The sequence below is a fragment of the Haliotis cracherodii genome, unplaced genomic scaffold (genome assembly GCF_022045235.1).
Source record: "Haliotis cracherodii isolate W230 unplaced genomic scaffold, xgHalCrac1.p SCAF_4, whole genome shotgun sequence".
Lineage (NCBI taxonomy): Eukaryota > Metazoa > Mollusca > Gastropoda > Lepetellida > Haliotidae > Haliotis > Haliotis cracherodii.
The window spans coordinates 15,653,269-15,672,186 of NW_027266297.1; the positions used below are offsets into that span (position 1 = coordinate 15,653,269).

Consider the following 18,918-nt stretch of genomic DNA (forward strand, 5'->3'; position numbering starts at 1 on the left):
ATCTAATCATGGTGAACAAGATATGCTCCCAATTCCAACTGTGTCTTCTTTTGTCTTCATATCCCAGTACAGTATGGAAAGGGAATTACATACTTTGATGAGGTTCCATTTACACAGCAAAATATTCCAAAGTGCTTGGTATTCCTGCTGGCTCTGGGGTATATAGGCTGTCTTGAGCATACTCCATAAACTATACATGAGACTACAGAGCCTATTATCCTACCATGGCAGGCCCAGCTCCAGCAGGCTCTGGGGAAGGTGCTTTGGGAGTACTCAATGCTATATCCCACCTGGTACTTGTGAGGAAAGACTGATTGCTTAAAGCCTGCAATTGGTGAAGGAAATTGGAAACAGTATGTGATCGTAATACACAGTGACATGCCCATGTTTGTGTCTGGATACGATTGCCTTGGGTTGGCTCCTGATTCAGTGAGGTTGCAGGGAAATGTACAGGCTGTTGTACAAGAAGATTTTATGTGTCAGTGCCATTTAAGCAGTACTCAAAGAAAAAGGATCCTGGGTCCTTAAAGCTTGCTCCTGTTTTTCAGACTTGATTAAATTGTAAACAAAAATATGTTAGGCCTGACAGGGACCCCTATAATGTGTGCTTGATTTAAAACATTGTAAGGTTACAGAGTTTCTGAATGGTTCATTTTCTAGGACATTGACTGATTTTCATCAAATATATTTAGTACAGCTGAATAAGCTATTAATATTTGCAAAAAATCATGAAAATGTCTTGATGACATTTCTTGAACACAATCCCATTAAAATTGGATCATTTCCATAGAAGGTCACGCCAGGTGAACGGCCCAATCAATACATAGAATGTGTGTGTGTTCTTAAGCCAATCATGTCAGACTTCTCTAAAGATTCGGCTTCCTTTCTTTACTGCCTTGATTTAGAAATTTTGATCTCTGCCATAGAAAATCACCACAGAACACAAATATACACTCCATAGTAACCTTTTGGGAGTAGATGCCATGATGCCCACAAATGACAGGATGTATTCATATGCATTTCCTCAATGTATTTCTGAATTTGCTTGCTCATAACAAGAATTTAAAAGCCTAAAGTTATGTTGAATTAATGATATTCATCTCTGCCATTAAATTATCTGTTGTAAATTGCAATAAGTGTATATCATACTTAAAAAACAGCAGGCCCTTGGCTGTTTCTGGTTGATGCTGGCAGAGGACCAGCAGTTGAGTCTACTAACCATCTGCTCTGTTCTGCCTGAATGATGATGATGTTTATTTGTGTTCCTACTTTAAGCCTTGTCTGGCTCACCAATATTGATCACCCCTTTTCACCCAAGGACAAGGTGTTATATGCACCCTTAATTATGGGCAATTAAGTTCTCGAAATTATATCTGTCTGACTTTTTTTTGGTATCATTTTAAGGCTGTCAGCATAAACCATGAAATTTACGAACTTTTTTTTCTCTCACCAAAATTATATTCTATTAAGAGCCCCCTGTTTCTAATTTTGACAGTGCCCTCGGCGCTTATTATGTCGAATACGGTAAGTGTAAATTTGGATTATTTATCTATTTTTTTCAGTTTGGAAGAAAATAGGGTCAGCAGAATCTGTGTTCCACTAAATAAATAAAAATGGCCTGATCAGGTTACAAGTGCATGTCTTGTCCATAAAATACAGTGCCTGAGGATGAAATGAGAAACTCTTCATGTTTCAGTGAAGGATGTTTATTATGAAGTGGGTAGACTTATCCCGAGAGATCATTATCACAAATGACCATGTTTCTTTTTAAGCTGAATTCACAGTTGAAAGCGATATTTTTTTTATTATTTGATGTAATAGAATTGAAGAAAAAGCTGGTCCGTGTAGGAAGCTAATATCTACATGCTCCTTGAGACGGTGTCACCCGCAGTGTGTGAATGTTGCTATACGATAACTGCTTTAGAATATCTCTTTACAAAGGCATCCATACAGATTTTATCCATCTGATATTGATTTTTAAAATCTTTAACATCGGAGAAGTGCTCTCAATTCACTGAAGGGATGTGGTCCATAAATTGGAACCACAGATTTTGTATTGTTGAGGTCAAAGCCTACAAATTTGATAAGCAACACACCATGACTGGAGGCAGCCATTTTGAATTACCAGAGGAAAAGCTGGTGATTTACTGAATTGATTTTCACTGATGGATGTCAGCTTGTGTGACAAATCTGCTTCCCCAGTTCTGTGAGAATTCAAAAACAATCTTGGCTATTGGATGACCATGACACAGGTCCCGAATATCCATGAGTCCAGGATTCATGCACTGAGCCCTCCATTATTCAATGTGTCCTCACTTACGTAATTCGTTCTCATTTATCTTGTTTGTCATGGATCAGACGTAAATATTTTTTTGTGTGAATCTGGTGGATTCTCAAGGCATAATGTCTGTCTGTTGGTTCAATATGCTGGAAGAGAAAGTGTTATAGCCGAGATTTGGCCTACTTTTAATCTGATATCCACCTACTCTACCCTGCTGTCTGAGAAGGCAGGGTCACAGCCTGGTTGCTTTCCTTTCCTGATGAATATTTTCTCCCCAAACAAAGTTTCTGCTGTGAGTGTCTGAGTGTGTAAGAACAGGCAAACCCAGGTGAGATGGGATGATACTTGTAAACAAGTTAAATTGTAGCCTTTCTCCTCCTTGTCTGCAGAAGGGGAAAACAGGTGGCCTAGTGGTCTATTTTAGGCACAACAACTGGCCTCCATTGGTGAGTCCAGGATCTGCTTACCATGAGTTTGAATCTCTGGTTCGCCATTATTATCATTGAATTGTCAGCCCCATGAATCTACGACCTTCATCACTCCTGCATTAAGATGAAGTACCTAAATACAACTTACATCCCCTGTGAAACATAGGTCCCCAGCAACCTATGCCGGTTGTAACAGGTGACTAAATGGATCGGGTTATCAGGCTGAGTAACATCGTTGATTGCATGTCATTGTACCCGGATGGTGTAATTCGTTGCACACCATATGAATCACTGGATTGTCTGGTCTAGGGTCAGTTAGTTACAAGCTGCTGGCATATGCATGTATCTGGAATATTGCTGATTGCAGCACTTAACGAACTTTGAATTACATGTACCGTATTCGACATAATAAGCGCCCGGGGCGCTCTCAAAATTAGAAATAGGGGGCTCTTATTAGAATATTATTTTGGTGAAAAAAATCATAGTTGAGAGATAAATTTCGTTGTTTATGCTGACAGCCTGACATGTTTATGTACGACAGATATTTTTTTTCCAGATTTTAATTGACCATAAATAAGGGTGCATATAACAAACGAGTGCGTATTATACCGAACAAATAAGTCTTGTGTACATTGATCAATCGGAAGGGATGCAAATTGGACTTGTTCACTAGCCAATATATCAGCAAATATCGCCGTGGGCGCTTATTAGAGCGGGGCGCTTATTACGTCGAATACGGTAGCTTTACTTGAGAGCACACTAAACACCATGCTTCTGAGGATACATTAGGATTTCAAGAAGACTGTCAATAACTGGGACTGAAGTAAGAACATGTGCCCTGTTACGTCTTGTTCAGAAGGAAGTAACCTGTAATCTTATAGAATTTACAAGCACTCTGCTGTTTGACCTTTTCTGTTTCACTATCTATAATCTCCAAGAAGTCCCTTGTGAGAAAGTTCTGTCAAGATCACATTTCACTGTATTGAATATATCAGGAGTGGGGATGGGTTGTTTCATTATTGTTCATTGGCTGTAGTAATAAGAAATACTTTAATGAACACAAGGTCAACACAGATGTCTTTTTGTCCTTTGATTTCAGAGTGGAATTAGTTGCCAGAAAGCTAGTTGTAATGATCCATTCATATAATTTTAACCGTTATTTTGTGTTTTACACCCTATGACATCTGTTTGGGCAGATAATCGAGCATGGTTGTTCTCTGTCGTTGACGTTTTTTATTTCCAAATAGCAAAGTCCCAACTTTAAATTTGCTGATTGTGAGACACTATGGACTGATTCTCACACTATCAACCACAGGTTAGTCAGGTCCAAATCATGCAACTAGGCTTAACACTTGGCTGTATTATGGCAGTAATGGCATATAAGTTTCACCTTGCAAATCTAATAATGCCAGTGTTGGCATCTAAAGTTGTTGATTTGAAGTTTGGCTGTTGGGTTTGATTTCAAGATCCAAGTGTATGAGGAATTTGGTGGTTGATCCCTGAGGTGTTTGGTAGCAGCAAAATGTTCTTGAAGTCTAATGCTAGAGGCCATTGTGATACAGCTTTATTGTGGAGTGTGATGGGAGACTGAGTCACTGCTGTGTTCCATGGGGATAGTGACTAAGTTTACAGAGGCCAGAGCCTGAAGTCACATTGTTTAGGTTTGCTACTAAAGCCTGTACAGTGATAGAAACTAACTGTTGTAGTCTACTAGTCCCTATAACAAATGTTATATTTGGGATAACACTTTCTTAGTAAAGTACAGATTCTCGTACTTTTTGGGATTGAGACCCGTCCAGGATTTGAACCCACACTTGCCTGAGTGAGGCACCTAATCGCCAGCACACAAAGTCAGCGATCTAACCCAGTCAGCCACCGAGGCTTCCACAAAAGTGAAAGTCCGACAGCTTGTAGTTTAGATCACGTACTTTGTATACCCCTCTGACAAGTGTAAATTGGCACGGCTCCCATGGCCGAAAGCTATGAATACACAGTGCCATTTAGAAAGTGGGCAAATGTAACAAATGTTATATTTGGGATAACACTTTCTTAGTAAAGTACAGATTCTCGTACTTTTTGGGGTTGAGTCCTGTCCGGGATTCGAACCCACACTTGCCAGAGTGAGGCACCTAATCGCCAGCATACTAGTCCTTATAATAACATATTCAAAACCTGTAAAAAATGGTAACTTTCTACTGGTCCTTATGATACTGTCATTGGGCAGTTTGGCAAGGACCCTAGGACTAGTGCCAATTTCTCATGCTGCTTTATTAATCCATATCTTAGCCTCATACTTGTTGAAAAACTCTCTGAAAGCTAACTTCAAGCTTGTTCTAGTGTTAGGGACCTTTTATCTTGGTTAGAGTGTAATTATTAGTTGCAAACCATAATCACTAAGGTATCACTTTCCATACCAGGATTATGGGCTCAATGTCTATTCTGTATCTTTGAATGGCAAATAAACTTGATACAGAGAGGGTCTCATAACAGAATAGTATCTCAGTTGACCTAGACAGTTGGCCTCTCTAGCTTGATTAGGCTGTAGAAGTGGGACAGTGACTGATAGTTGTTCCATCTGTACATTAACAGGCAGGCTGGTTATCTCCGTCCAACTGTTTTTGTAAGATGCTTGGACAAATATACTACCTTGCATTAACATGGAACATACTGTGTATAAAGGTACTGACCCATTTTGTGTATAAAGGATGTTGGTACCTTTCTTCTTAGCTATTAGTGAAATGTTGTGCGTTGGTTTCTTCAGTGCTGGGTGATGGATGGATGTTGGCTCATAATTCTCATTTAGTGGAAGAGCACAACAACCTAGTTGTCATAGTAGCTTAATGGGTTTGTGGGTTTGTTTATGAGCCAGGGGTAATTGAAGGTGAGATAAATGTTTTGGTTTGGTGTAATGGAGTCAGTCGGTCAGCCATGTTTTCTGGTGATCCTACTAAAACAGTGACCTTGATGTTGGTTCTGTAAACAGCAGTGTCATGGTTCTCAGAAACACATGTGTCAGAGTGGTCGGGTTTGTTACAACTTGGGGAGTAGCAGATGTAGCCATACATACATACATACATCATCAGCCTGCTGAGTAGAATTCTTGGGCAGAGTGTGTCAGTACTGTTATAGAACCTGTAGGGATTCTGGGGAAGAATATAGGTCCTAAACAGCCTATTCTTGTTGTATCTGGATCGGGTGGTCAGGCTCGGTGACTTGGTTGATTGCATGTCATTTTTCTCAGTTTTGAGTATCAATGCTCATGATGTCAATCACTCGATTGTCTGGTTCAGAATCGACTATTTATAGATGCTGTCATACAGCTGGAATATTTCCGATTGCCGCGTTAAACAGCAAACAGTACTGTCATGGGACAGGGGTAAGACACAGTTGGTCGTATCCAGATCATTTTGGACTTTGGTTTCAGTACAATTACTCGCTTTTGGGAAACAACGAGTTCCTTTAAGTCTGGTCGACTGCCTCCGTGGTCTTGTGGTAGAGCGTCTGCCCGGAGAGCAGAAGGTCCGGGGTTCGATCCCCGGCCGCATCATACCAAAAGAAGTTAAAAGATGGTACTTGTTGTTACCCTGTCTGGCGCTCGGCATTAAGGGGCTAAAACAAGGACTGGTCAGTATACTGTGTCTGAGTGGGGTAATCATGTTAAACTGCGGCATGGTATGTTCAATAATTTTGGACGTGACGTTTAACCCATTTTCACCTCACCTCACCTGTCATGCAGACACAGAAATGTGAAAAAAATCCCAATAAATCTGTAGTGATACAGCAAATAATGATTTGTTCAGTTCCCCTGGGCTCATATCCATCATCACATATTAAAAGACAATTTATCAAAACAACATCATATGATAATATCATTCAGGGCTGCATCCAGACATGTTATTAACATGCATTGTGAGAACAAACAAGGACACTGCAACACCTGAAATTCTACATGCCTTCAGGACACCTTTAACATTAGACAAACAGACTGGGGCTAGCTGGCTGGTGCCAATTTGCAGGATGTGCCATGTGTTGGTGGTTCCAGTAATAGCCTTGCTTGTTTGAGATCCAGACTTAGCAGGTCCTGAAAGAGAGGTTACAGTCAAGTCTTGTTAATCTGTCACTTGACACTAGTGATGGGGACCGATTAAATCAGTGCTAATTAGACCTGTTAATCCGACAGTCTTGCACTCCGACTCTGACACACCTAATTTGCAGAGAAAACTACTTCAGCAATAAACAATTAATTCTTTAAATAAACAAAACAGGATTAATCACATGTCTAGATTACCTCAATCTCGCTGCTGCTGAGGACACCCTATTACAGGTCACGTCACAATGACCTTTTGCGAACTTTGACCAACCAATAAATTGACCAACTGGAAGTTGACGTTAGACAATAAGAAAGCAGCTTTGGCTTTGCGGCACTCATTTTAAACTGGCCACTTCCATTACAGACTATGCATTCAAAACCAAAACGTGTAAAATAACATGCACTCGTACTTTGCAGACAGCTATAATACAGTAATATACATGATTCTAGATCTGTTTCTGTAATATATGTGAACTAAGTCTGTTTCCTCTTTCCATCAATATTTGGGGCGGTCGGGTAGCCTAGTGGTTAAAGCGTTCGCTCGGCACGCCGAACACCTGTGTTCGATTCCCGACATGGGTACAATGTGTGAAGCCCATTTCTGGTGTCCCCTGCTGTGACATTGCTGGAATATTGCTTAAAGTGGCGTAAAACCATACTCACTCACTCACTCCATCAATATTTTAACAATTATGCATAGATATTATCCACGAATGAAAATTATTCATCATAGTAAACTGTTATTTCCAGGTTATATTTAAAAACATAATTTAGATGGTGCTGGTAGCATTGCCACAACTTATATCTGAGACCAGGGTTCCACCAAATAACTCATCCCTAATAGCATGTCTAGGGCACAGCATTTGTGAAATGAAAATTAATGATCAATCTACAGGTTCCACCATGGCGTCATTAGTGTCCAAATTTTTAGCATTATGATGTATAAATGTCATGTCTTGTTATATGAAACAGTTTCTTTTATACCTGGAACTTAGTGAATGTATATGTACAAAAATTATCTTATGGGGTGAAAGTTTCATATACTCAAAATAATTCTTGCAGTCTCTCAAGAACTCTGGCATTTAATTTGGGCTCACTAGTGGTGTACACTGGTAGAAACACTTCATAATATTTTGGTATGAGTAACACAATTGGTACTTGACCTTCTCATCTTGACAGCACTGTAGATCAGTGTTAACTGGAAGCAGTCTTTCCCCAAGTGTGTGGTATGAACATTACTGAGGGTACATGTGGAGCTGGTAGTGCTGTAGCAGTATTGTTGAAAGATGAAAGCAGGTGTAGAGCTGCACCACCCAATCAAGACATGTCAGGCCAGCTGGACCACTTGCAGCTCTGCAGTTCGGTGGCCATGGGGCTGTGGTCTGGTACCACACACTTGGCCATGTTTACAGCTCATCTTGAACATCTTTCGCACCCATTTTACTCCATAAAACTGGCTCTGCATTAAATAAAATGGAGTTTGTGGGAGTGTTTATGGCTGTAGTGGATTTATCTGGTGTTTTAGAAAAGTTGATGAATGAATGTCATTCAGGCTGATGTTATTAGCTACACTCGGTTCAGTTTCAGTGTTGCAATTCATTGTGCAAAGTTTCATCCCTTGGGTATGCTAGAAACCTATGATTGCGGGTACGAATCAAGGTTCGCCCGTTTATATTTCTTGGTTTGTGGGCCCCATACTTGGCTCATGGAAAACATCTGAGACCTGGGTGCCATTGTAGGGGCGGTCGGGTAGCCTAGTGGTTAAAGCGTTCGCTCGGCACGCCGAAGACCCGGGTTTGATTCCCGACATCGGTACAATGTGTGAAGCCCATTTCTGGTGTTCCCCACCGTGATATTGCTAAAATATTCCTAAAAGCGGCGTAAAACCATACTCACTCTCTCAGTCACTGGGTGCCATTGTACAAAACAACCTTAGCTCTACACCGGACGTTCGTCTATGTTAACATATGGGAGTTGCGATCACCTTAGTGCTAAGATCGCTTTGTACAACGGCACCCTGCATCACCCCGTGTATCCCTTCCTTATTAAGCTGATACCCCATGAAACCCGTGATGATCTGGGGTAGAATAGGTCTTCAGCAACCCGTTGTTACTGTAAAAAGCGACTATGCTTGTCGTAAGATGTGACTAGCGGGATCGGGTGGTCAGGCTCGCTGACTTGGTTGATGCATGTCGTCGATCCCAATTGCATGGATCGATGCGCATGACATCAATTAATCGATTGTCTTGTCCAAACTCGATTATTTACAGACCGCCGTTATGTAGCTGGAATATTGGTGAGTGTGGCGTTAAACAACAAACAAACAATGATAATCCATGATATAACTGGAGTCATTCCACAAGAGTTTTTAGTGCTGCATGACCGTGTGTACTCTACCTGTACTCATTGTGATAAGGGGACATGATAGGGCACCACAGTTCAATGCACAGATTTGGGTTTCACCAAAGTGATGGATGTCAAGAGATGCATCACTTTGAGCTTTCTTCACACATCAAGCTGACATGAGTTCTGTAAGTGTAATAGTGTTCAAAGTGACATTCAGCCTCTCACTCACTCACTCACTCACTCACTCACTCACTCACTCACTCACTCACTCACTCACTCACTCACTCACATACATACATATATAGAATACATGGTTCTCGCACAAGAAACAAACCCTCAACCTATGGACATGGCATATAAATGCTTTACTTTATATCAGCTCCATATGGACAGGGTGATCTTCCTTTTCTTTTTTGGTGTCTTTTTGAAATATGTCTATGTTTTCAAAGGTTGAAAAACTAGTTAAGTTTTATGTCAGATAATTTCTAATCTAAGGAGTTGGTGAAGCAAGAAACTAATGTCAAGTGGTATGATAAACATGATAATGTTGTAAGTTAGCAGTAATATAGTTTGAGAGGTCCCCTAACACCGTAATACTGAGCCGTCTGAATGGCTCTGTCTCGGCTCGTATCTCCTCCTAAACCGAGACTAATGAGGAGACTGAGGTGACACAGCATCGTTATGTAAATAAATACACCAATTACCTGGCCACTCTGCAACGATTGGAAATATGGGCCAGACAGAAATATAGTTTCATTTTCTAGTTAGTGAATGATATATGGCCTATTCATATGTTGATGTTTCTGGGTAAGTTTGTTGGAATTACGGTTTAAGGTCAAAGCTTCATTCTTTGAAAGTGGTATCTAATAAGCACACTATCTCTGGTATGAAATTGTTGAGGTTCTATCCCAGTTCTTGAACCGAATCTTAGCTGCAGTCATGCAATAAATGTTGTAAAAGTAACCATCATTATGTGTTCTGTTGTGGATCTTGGATTCTGAGGCAGAATAGGTTTGTAGAACACCATGCAATAGGATCAGGTTTCAACACTCACTCACTCAACCACTCACTCAACCACTCACTCAACCACTCATTCAACCACTCACTCACTCAACCACTCACTCACTCAACCACTCACTCACTCAACCACTCACTCAACCACTCACTCAACCACTCACTCAACCACTCACTCATTCAACCACTCACTCACTCAACCACTCACTCACTCAACCACTCACTCACTCATTCAACCACTCACTCAACCAACCACTCAACCAACCACTCAACCACCCACCTTCCCACTGACATATTGACTCCACTGTCCACCTCTCATGTTTGTTGTGATTCAAGGGAGATAACTCTGATCGCTGCTTCAAAATAAAAAAGTGTCCACCTTATTCTCAGGCTTTTCATGAAGAACAGTTTGGCTCTGATGTACATGGACTTCAATCAGTGTAGTCATTTACATCAATTAGATAATTGACGACCATCAAGTTACTGATTATTCATTACGTTGTCCCACAGGAAATGGACTTTGTAGTCAGCATAAATACTAGATTGAGTGAGAAAAGAATAGGTCCCTATGAATGCATCATCGGCAGAACATCAATATCTTTTGAAAAAATAATGATCTCTTATGTCACTTGGTGAATTTATTGAAAAGTTTTTCTTGTCCTGTGAGATGCACCTGGAAAAAACATGATTCAGGCGGATGATGGATATGTTTGTGTCAAGTATTCAGTGTAGAGTGATCAGTTTTTGAAGCGGAGAATTGTGATTATTTAACTGACTGAATAGGAGAACTTCTTGTTGCAGGAATAGTCAGTAAGTGTGTGCATGATGTTTAGAGTGTTAGACAGGAACAGTCCCTGTGTTAGTCCTTTTTGTACTACTGTATAGATACGGTTATTCAACAAGCAGTCGCAAAACACGGAACTACTTTTTTTTCGTTTAAAGTTTTGTTTTTTGTATGCCTGAATTAGGCTTTCAATTTCAATTTAATTTTACATCGAAATTTTAAACAAATTCAAATTTACAGGTTTTTCTTCATCAACACTTTGGACAAAAAGACAAAAAAAGGGCCTTTAGTAATCTGCCTGCTCATGTGTTAATATGATAGTTTTTTGTGTCCACAGAACATCCCTGAAAAACTTCGCAGAACACTTTGTGCAGCAGATACGTCAACAGCCATGTTATTGTGCCTGACAGACACGTGGCTCTATTGCCTTGTTAGGTCTCTCATTAGCCCACTTATACAATTTATTGTTTTCAAGGTTGTACAACTTCTCTAATGTCCTTCACCTTGCTTTGTGGAAGGTTTAGTGAAGGTGCAAATCTATTTTGACAATCAATAAGAGTAGAGTCTGCCATGTGTTGAAATGGATGAACCAGTCGTTCCTGCATTGGACATGTGTTAATTATTTGGTTTTTAATGTAGAGATTGGCCAGATTTAATCAACATCTTGTTGGAACTGGTGCTCTGACATTTCTACATTATTAACAGCTTGGGAAGTCGACTGGGATGACCTTGCTGTTGATTTCATTGTTCACAACTAAATTTCATGTTTCATAAACACAGCCAGTGACTACTTCACATTGCGTTGTTTATGATGTATCGTCTACACAACAGCTTTTTATCATTGACAAAAAATCATGTAAGTGTTCCAGTAACCCATGGAAGGTTCGCTCGAGGGATCCACACATCGTTGGGTTTCATGAAGCAGTTTGTAATATTTCCACGGTGACTTGGTGGCTGTGAGGGCGGCTGCAGGCCAATAAACATGGCTGATATTTGCAGGATGCGGGACATATTAATATGATTAATTAAGAGTTTATATCACTGGAAGGCATGCTGCTGAACTTGAAGGTAAACACTGTCATGTTGCAAGCCTGGAAATAGACCATTAGTTTATGTAGCTACGTGTTTGACCTGACCCTGTTGCTACAAATATAACTTTTTTAAGATATGGAGGGAGTTTTATTGAGACATAGTCCAGTTTGATCTCCATTTTGTTTGACATCACTGCAAACTGTGAACATGTTGGGGGAGGGGTAGCTGTCGTTTAAATTTGTTCCTTGTTAATTATGTATCAGATGTTCAACAGTGTAAAAGGCGACTTACGTGATCAGGTGGTCAGACTTGCTGACTTGGTTGATGCCTGTCATCGATCCCAATTGCGTGGATCGATGCTCATGATGTCAGTCGATTGTCTGGTCCAGGCTCGATTATTTAAAGACCGCTGTCATATAGCTGGAATTTTGCTGAGAGCGGCGTTACGCAACAAACCAACAACAACAACAACAGTGTAATATTCTGTTTTTTCGATTGGATCTTACAAAAAGAAACCTTTCTTAAGATAGGCGGTATATATGTATTCATTTTATATTTTTTTATTGCTTTGCTGTCATGATTTTCCAGATCTCCTGTTCTGATCCTATGACTTATCTGAAATTAGCACTGGGAGCCAGGGTCAAGGCAAAGGCCATGTGCCTTGGAGGTGGATTAGTCGCTTGATAAGATCTCGGGGACTGCTCAGGTTTTAAGAGATCCTATCTCCTCCATTCAGGATAAATATACTGATGGAAAGAAATAGGGAACAGGTTGTACTTTACAGAAAGGTTCTTTTTTTCTGTGTTTGATAAACATGCATCAATAGTGAAGCTTCAAATCAACATTAAAAGTGTAAGTATCGTATTGCCTGATACACTTTTAGTGTTGTTTTGTTTGTTGTGTGAAGCGACACTCAGCAATATTTTTGCTACGTATGATGGCAGTCTGTAAGTGGTCAAATCTGGACCAGACAATCCAGTGATTGACATCATGACCATAGATCAATTGGGCTACAATGACGTGCATCAACCTAGTCAACTAGCCTTACCACCTATTCACGTTAGTCGCCCTTTACAATAAGCATGGCCTGCTGAAGACCAATTCTAACCCGGATTTTTATGGGTAGTGATGTCATATCAAGCACATGCTGTCTTCGTCTGTTACATGTTTTATCCATCAGTCTATATATGCTAATGTAAGTGAGCCAAAGAAGTTATGGTGGTAAGATTGGTTTATGGAATGAATACTTGATCCATGTCAATGTTGAGATAAACTCAACAGGACTTATGGTTTTCACAAAACTTTAAACATGTGAAGGTCACAAAATGGTTCTAACATTTACACATGATTTTCTTTAGATGTGACCTAATACTATGATAATGGTCATGTGACCAAAACCACAGAATTCTAAGAACTTAATAATGAGGATATTTTACAGCAAAGAGGGCAAGAGGATTAAGCCAAACTGTTATATTGCTACTTCCGTATTCAATGCTCAGTGGCTGGCACCTTTTTCAAATAGTGGTCTAGACATTGTTATAAATGCCATGTGTGAATGTAGACTTTTGGCTCCCTTAGTTCCCTCCTCCACCCACCTCGGCATTTATTCCAAATTTAAAAATTCCAAAAATTCAATATAATTAAGCAACCCCTAAAAGCCCCCTCTTGGGTTGCACACACCACTTTCACCCTTTTCGGAATACACTTAATGGTCTGGCCAGGCCTGTGTGCGAAATACGCTACAGTCTGAAAGCGCACGTTAAATCTTCTATATCAGTCAGTCAGTCAGTAGACTTTTGTCTTTATGTAATTAGGGTAGTCACTACCTGCCAGCCTGGTACACCACTAACTTTGGTGTTAGCAGACTAAGGAAGAAGGTTTTAAATTACTTTCATCAACATTGTTTGGACTGCCAGGGGGCCCAAGCTCAGTGTTCTGTCAGCACTTTGACAAGTTAAAATCTAACTTTTAGGGGTGTTCATGGTATTCTTGAAGTCTCTTCCTTGTGTGAACCCTAAATCTTTAATTTTGAAGTTCCAATGTTATGACCAAGACCTCCTCCAACACTGTTTTACCATTCTGTACAGCAGTTAAAACCCTACACTTGGCATCGATTACGGAAGACAGACAGACAGACAAACAGGCAGACTTGTTTATTTAAGGCTCACTCATGGTGCAGTTGAAAAAACATAGTATAAAATTCATGAAAAATAAAACCATGACCAGTCACCCAGCAATTCATGAGAGACTATATACATATATTACACCTGCTTGGCTGATGGTCAGTCCAGGTGACTGATGCAAGCTGACCAATCAGTGAGCTTGGGTGGGCAAGCTGTCAACATGAACCTCAGCTAGTGTGGGTCAACTCATCCATGCTGATTTGTCAATCACCTGGGCGCACTTCCTACATTTACTGTCTGGACAGCTGAGCAGGACCTCGTTGATAGGTGTCACAAGCACTTGGAGGCTTTTGATGATATGTTGATAGCAATGTCTCTTGCCAGTAGCACTATGTGCACTGGTAGTTGTTGGTGTTAGAGAACTAGTGGTTAGAACACGATGGGATGACAGTCGTGATGAACTGGAGGGTGAAACTGAAGAAGTGGGCGAGTGTTAATGATTGTGTTTGAAGGAGTCAGATTATTACACTATAGACCTCTAGTATCCTGAAGACATCCATACTGTTATTCGGACCTGGAGGAGATGAAATCAGTGTTTTAAAGAATTTGTAGTCACAAAGTTGTACATTTTCTTATGTATTTGAAGGAGCCAATATAACATTAGTGCTGGCCCTGTTGTTTTCATTCAGTGTTCTTACTGTTATTTGTGATCAAACAGAAATGAAATAAATTATTGAATAGTTTGCTACGAGTGTCCTTTGATAAAAGATAATCTATTGATTGATTTTTCGATGTTTTCATATGTATACTTTGATCTGTTTTCTTTTTTCTTTTCTTTGTTTTGAATATGGGGTCAATCTGTACTATAAGCAACAAGCCCCGAGGCTCCAGTCTCGTAACATTTCGTAAACTTGGCTTGTAAGTGTTCATATATTACAACTTAAATCAACTAAAATTTATGCAGGTGGATAAAGTTCAAGACTCAAAAGATGTAGGCACAAACTTGAGGGTTGTCAATCGTATATTTTGGAAATGAATGTTTTGATTTCTTAAGATGCAAGTTTCTTGAACTGTTTTTCTTGTGTTTTTCAGAAGGAGCTGAGTGTGACAAGAAGGGGAAGGTAAGAAAAACCTGCAGCTTCTGCTCTCTGTCTGTGTTGTAGGTCCTGGGCAAACTGACATGAGGATTGGGTGGTTACAATGTTGTGGCCTGGCTGATTATGACATGTCCTTGTACCCCAGACCGCCTCCAAGATCTAGTGGTAGAGCGTCCGCCTGGAGAGCGGAAGGTCCGGGGTTCGATCCCCAGCAGCGTCATATCTAAAGACGTTAAAAGATGGTATTTGTTGTTACCCTGTCTGGCGCTCGGCATTAAGGGGCTGGTTCGGCTCGGAGTCAGCATACTGTGTCTGAGTGGGGTATCCATGTTAAACTGCGGCATTGTATCTCAGTGTGCTAGCACTATAAATCGACATCAGTCTGGACTAGTCACAAGCAGCCACACACACACATACACGTGCATGCACGTCGCTATATAAGTGCAATCATCTTAGACGCGACGTTAAACCCCATTTCACCTCACCCTTGTACCCCAACAATATGGATTGTTGCTCCTGTTAACATGGAGCTGGAGTTGGTCCCTAACAACCTATGGTGGTAGTAAGAGGCGAGCTATCAAGACCATACGCAACGAGCTGTAGTGAACAAACGTAGTTCAGACATCTATGAGCAAAAGCTTTCTCCATAACAGTTACCAGTGTTAGAAATAGGCACTTGTCCTATAGTCCTTGCTAAACTGCCCAATAGTTATGTGGGACTAGTAGAAATTTGCCATTTTTAAGGGTTTTGCTATATGTTAATATAAGGACTAGTGGACTTAAACAGTTAGTTCCTATCGCTGGTTACTAGTCATTTATATAATACTCTTGCTTTTTTCTGTGAAAAATTGCAACATTCACTAGAAAATGTGGACTCATGTAAATTAAGATAACATACAGAGTGATTTAGAACTTTTGTTAGGGTATGGTCAATATGGTTATAAAAGTATAATGTACTGAAATTGATGTGAAGTGCCAAATTCAGGCTTGTAGACCAGTAGTTTTAGCACAGACTGTATGTGGGAATTTGACCTGCATCTACATGAACAGATATTTTGACCACTAGACTAGCTCCTGATTCTTCATTGCTGGACATTTTCAGAAAATTAACATAGAAAGTATGATATATTGATTTATAAAACTGTTTTTTTGTAAATTGAATTGTACTGGCTGCTGGTTTAATGACGTGCATTGGGGAAAATGTATATGGATGAGGTTGAATTGAAAAAAAACAATCTTCAGGGAGTGGGGTGAGAAAGGGAATTTATTTTATTATGTTTTGATTTGCAGTAAATTTCATTATATTGATTTCTCTTTTGGTAATGTTCTGGAATTCAGTAAAAAATAAGGCAGCGCCAAATAGATTCCACACGTGCACCCATCACCCTTTCTGCATCTTCTCGGGGCTGATCACGAAACCATGGAGAACAGTTGTACATTTTCCAAATGATTGGAAAAAGGATGTAAATTTGATCAGGAGGTGTGTTGTGGTGATGGTAATTTGATTGTGGAGTCAGCTCGTTCTGCCTGATCTAGACCAGGCCTGGCTCGCGACAATCCCGTCAAGTCCAACATTGATTTTTGGAAGGGCAAATTCTCTCCAATGGTATTGATTCCAAACCAACCTGTATGTTTTTTTATCTTCTTTCTTGGGTCGCCTGACACTCAGGAAGATTCTGTCATTATTTAGGAGCCAAAAAGTATGGAACAGTTTCAGTTGACCTTGACTTGAGTTGAAGAATTTAATTGCTCAACAGTTTGGGTTGAAAAGTGGTTGAATATGTATAATGTATATATGTATATGCTCAAGAAATGTTTAAATGAAAGTGGCTATTCCAGATAAGACTATTAGTCAGTATTCTCTGGGGTTACTGGGGCTCTTATACAACATTGTTTGGCAAAGACTGGGTGTATATTAAGTTGTTCACAAGTCACAATGGACACAATTATGGCCATGAAGATTAACCTACGTCTTTGTTAGTGCTTTATGTTGGTAATATTCAACCATGAAAGGATGTCTCTTGTCAGTGATTTTGTTGGATAATATAAATATTAGGAAATTTTCATGATTTTGCAAATTTAGAACATTCTTCTTTTCCATCACCAAATTTTGAAAATATCATGTTGGATAACATTCAGTCAATGTCCTAGAAAATGAACCGATCTGAAAACCTGCTTTTTGTTTTTGGTGATCACTTAAGAAAATTACTGTTCTTCTAGATGGAATATTGGTCTGAGTAAATGTTTTTAATTTAATCAATTACTGATGAAATAATTGTTATATTTGGGTACTGATCTACCTCTAAATAGAATCGGGCGGTCGGATAGCCTAGTGGTTAAAGCTTTCGCTCGTTACGCTGAAGACCCGGGTTCGATTCCCGTCATGGGTACAATGTGTGAAGCCCATTTCTGGTGTCCCCCGCCGTGATATTGCTGGAATATTGCTAAAAGTGGCGTAAAACCATACTCACTCACTCACTTTAAATAGAATCACGAATTATCATGATTATTTATTAATGAAAAATAGCTGTATGCGTGCTAATGCTTATAAATTGAAATCAAGCCATTTTGGTGATAAGGAATATTAATAACAGTAATGATCAAATTTGTGCTTTGCAAGAAATATCCATTTTGCTGGCGATAAACATCACCACTGAGTTTTGATCATGTGGAACGGTTAAATGGAGCAGTGAGTTCATCTTGAACAAGGTTAATAGCATAAACCAAGAGCAAATATTATTTTGAAGCATATAGAAGTCTTCAGTTTGTTCAAATACAATCTTAGTTTAGCCAAACACTTTTTAGGATGAAAGTTGAGTTTTATCATTAGAATATAAGACCCTAGGTCTTCATCTCCTGGTAATGGCTTACCCCACATGGTGATTGCCTCTACGGCATAGTGGATAGGGCATCTGCCCAGCGAGCAGAAAATCTGTGATTCTAACCCCTGTCCGTGTCATACCAAAAGATGTGAAAAGATGGTACTTGTTGTTACCCTGCCTGGGGCTCGCCATTTAGGGGACAAAACAAGGACTGGTCGGCTTGGAGTCAGTACATTATGTATGAGTTGGGTATACATGTTAAACATCAGCATGGTATTTCAGTGCCCTCGCACTATACAAACGGCATTCGTCTAGACTAGTACAAGCATCACACTCAAACTATAAATGCTATAATCTTGAACGCGATGTTACAGTTTTTCCACATATCTCCATGGAATTAGCTGAATGAAGGTTTCAGTCTGACCCACATTACAAATTGTTACAAGAACCTCGCCAAACTGAAAGTATGGATGTGCATGAATCTACTTTCTTCAGCAAATTGTATAGCAATTAGGGGCGTTCATGTGTAGATTTACGCCTTGAAGCTGCCAGAAAATGCTCGGCACAGATTCAACTCTTAGATTCATCCTTGGTATGTTGGCACCCTTCCTGTCCAAAGTCTGTGACCTTAAAACTTTGGGGTGCACGGGTGGCCCAGTCGACTAAGGCGCTGTGATTCGCTGTGCAGAGTTGCATCCCTTGGCCACGCCAGAAACCTATGATTGTGGGTTCGAATCCCGGTTCGCCCCGATTATGTTTCTAGGTTTGTGCTCGTTGGTTTCACCGAAGTGGTAAACATCTGAGACCTGCATCACTTCGGGCTTTCCTCCCACATTAAGCTGACACGCCGTGATATAACTGGAATACTGTTAAAAGCGGCGTAAAACCCAACTCACTCACT

General features: G+C 40.0%; 1 protein-coding gene across 6 annotated transcripts in view; it reads left to right on the forward strand.

Annotated features, from left to right (window-relative positions):
* Positions 1-18,918, forward strand: part of LOC139478597 (microtubule-associated serine/threonine-protein kinase 3-like) — a 199,131-nt gene that overhangs the window by 99,507 nt on the left and 80,706 nt on the right. For all 6 annotated transcript variants that reach the window (XM_071261144.1, XM_071261146.1, XM_071261145.1 and 3 more), the window contains one exon: positions 15,191-15,219. In XM_071261144.1, coding sequence (XP_071117245.1) covers positions 15,191-15,219 — 29 coding nt within the window. The remainder of the gene's footprint in view (positions 1-15,190; positions 15,220-18,918) is intronic.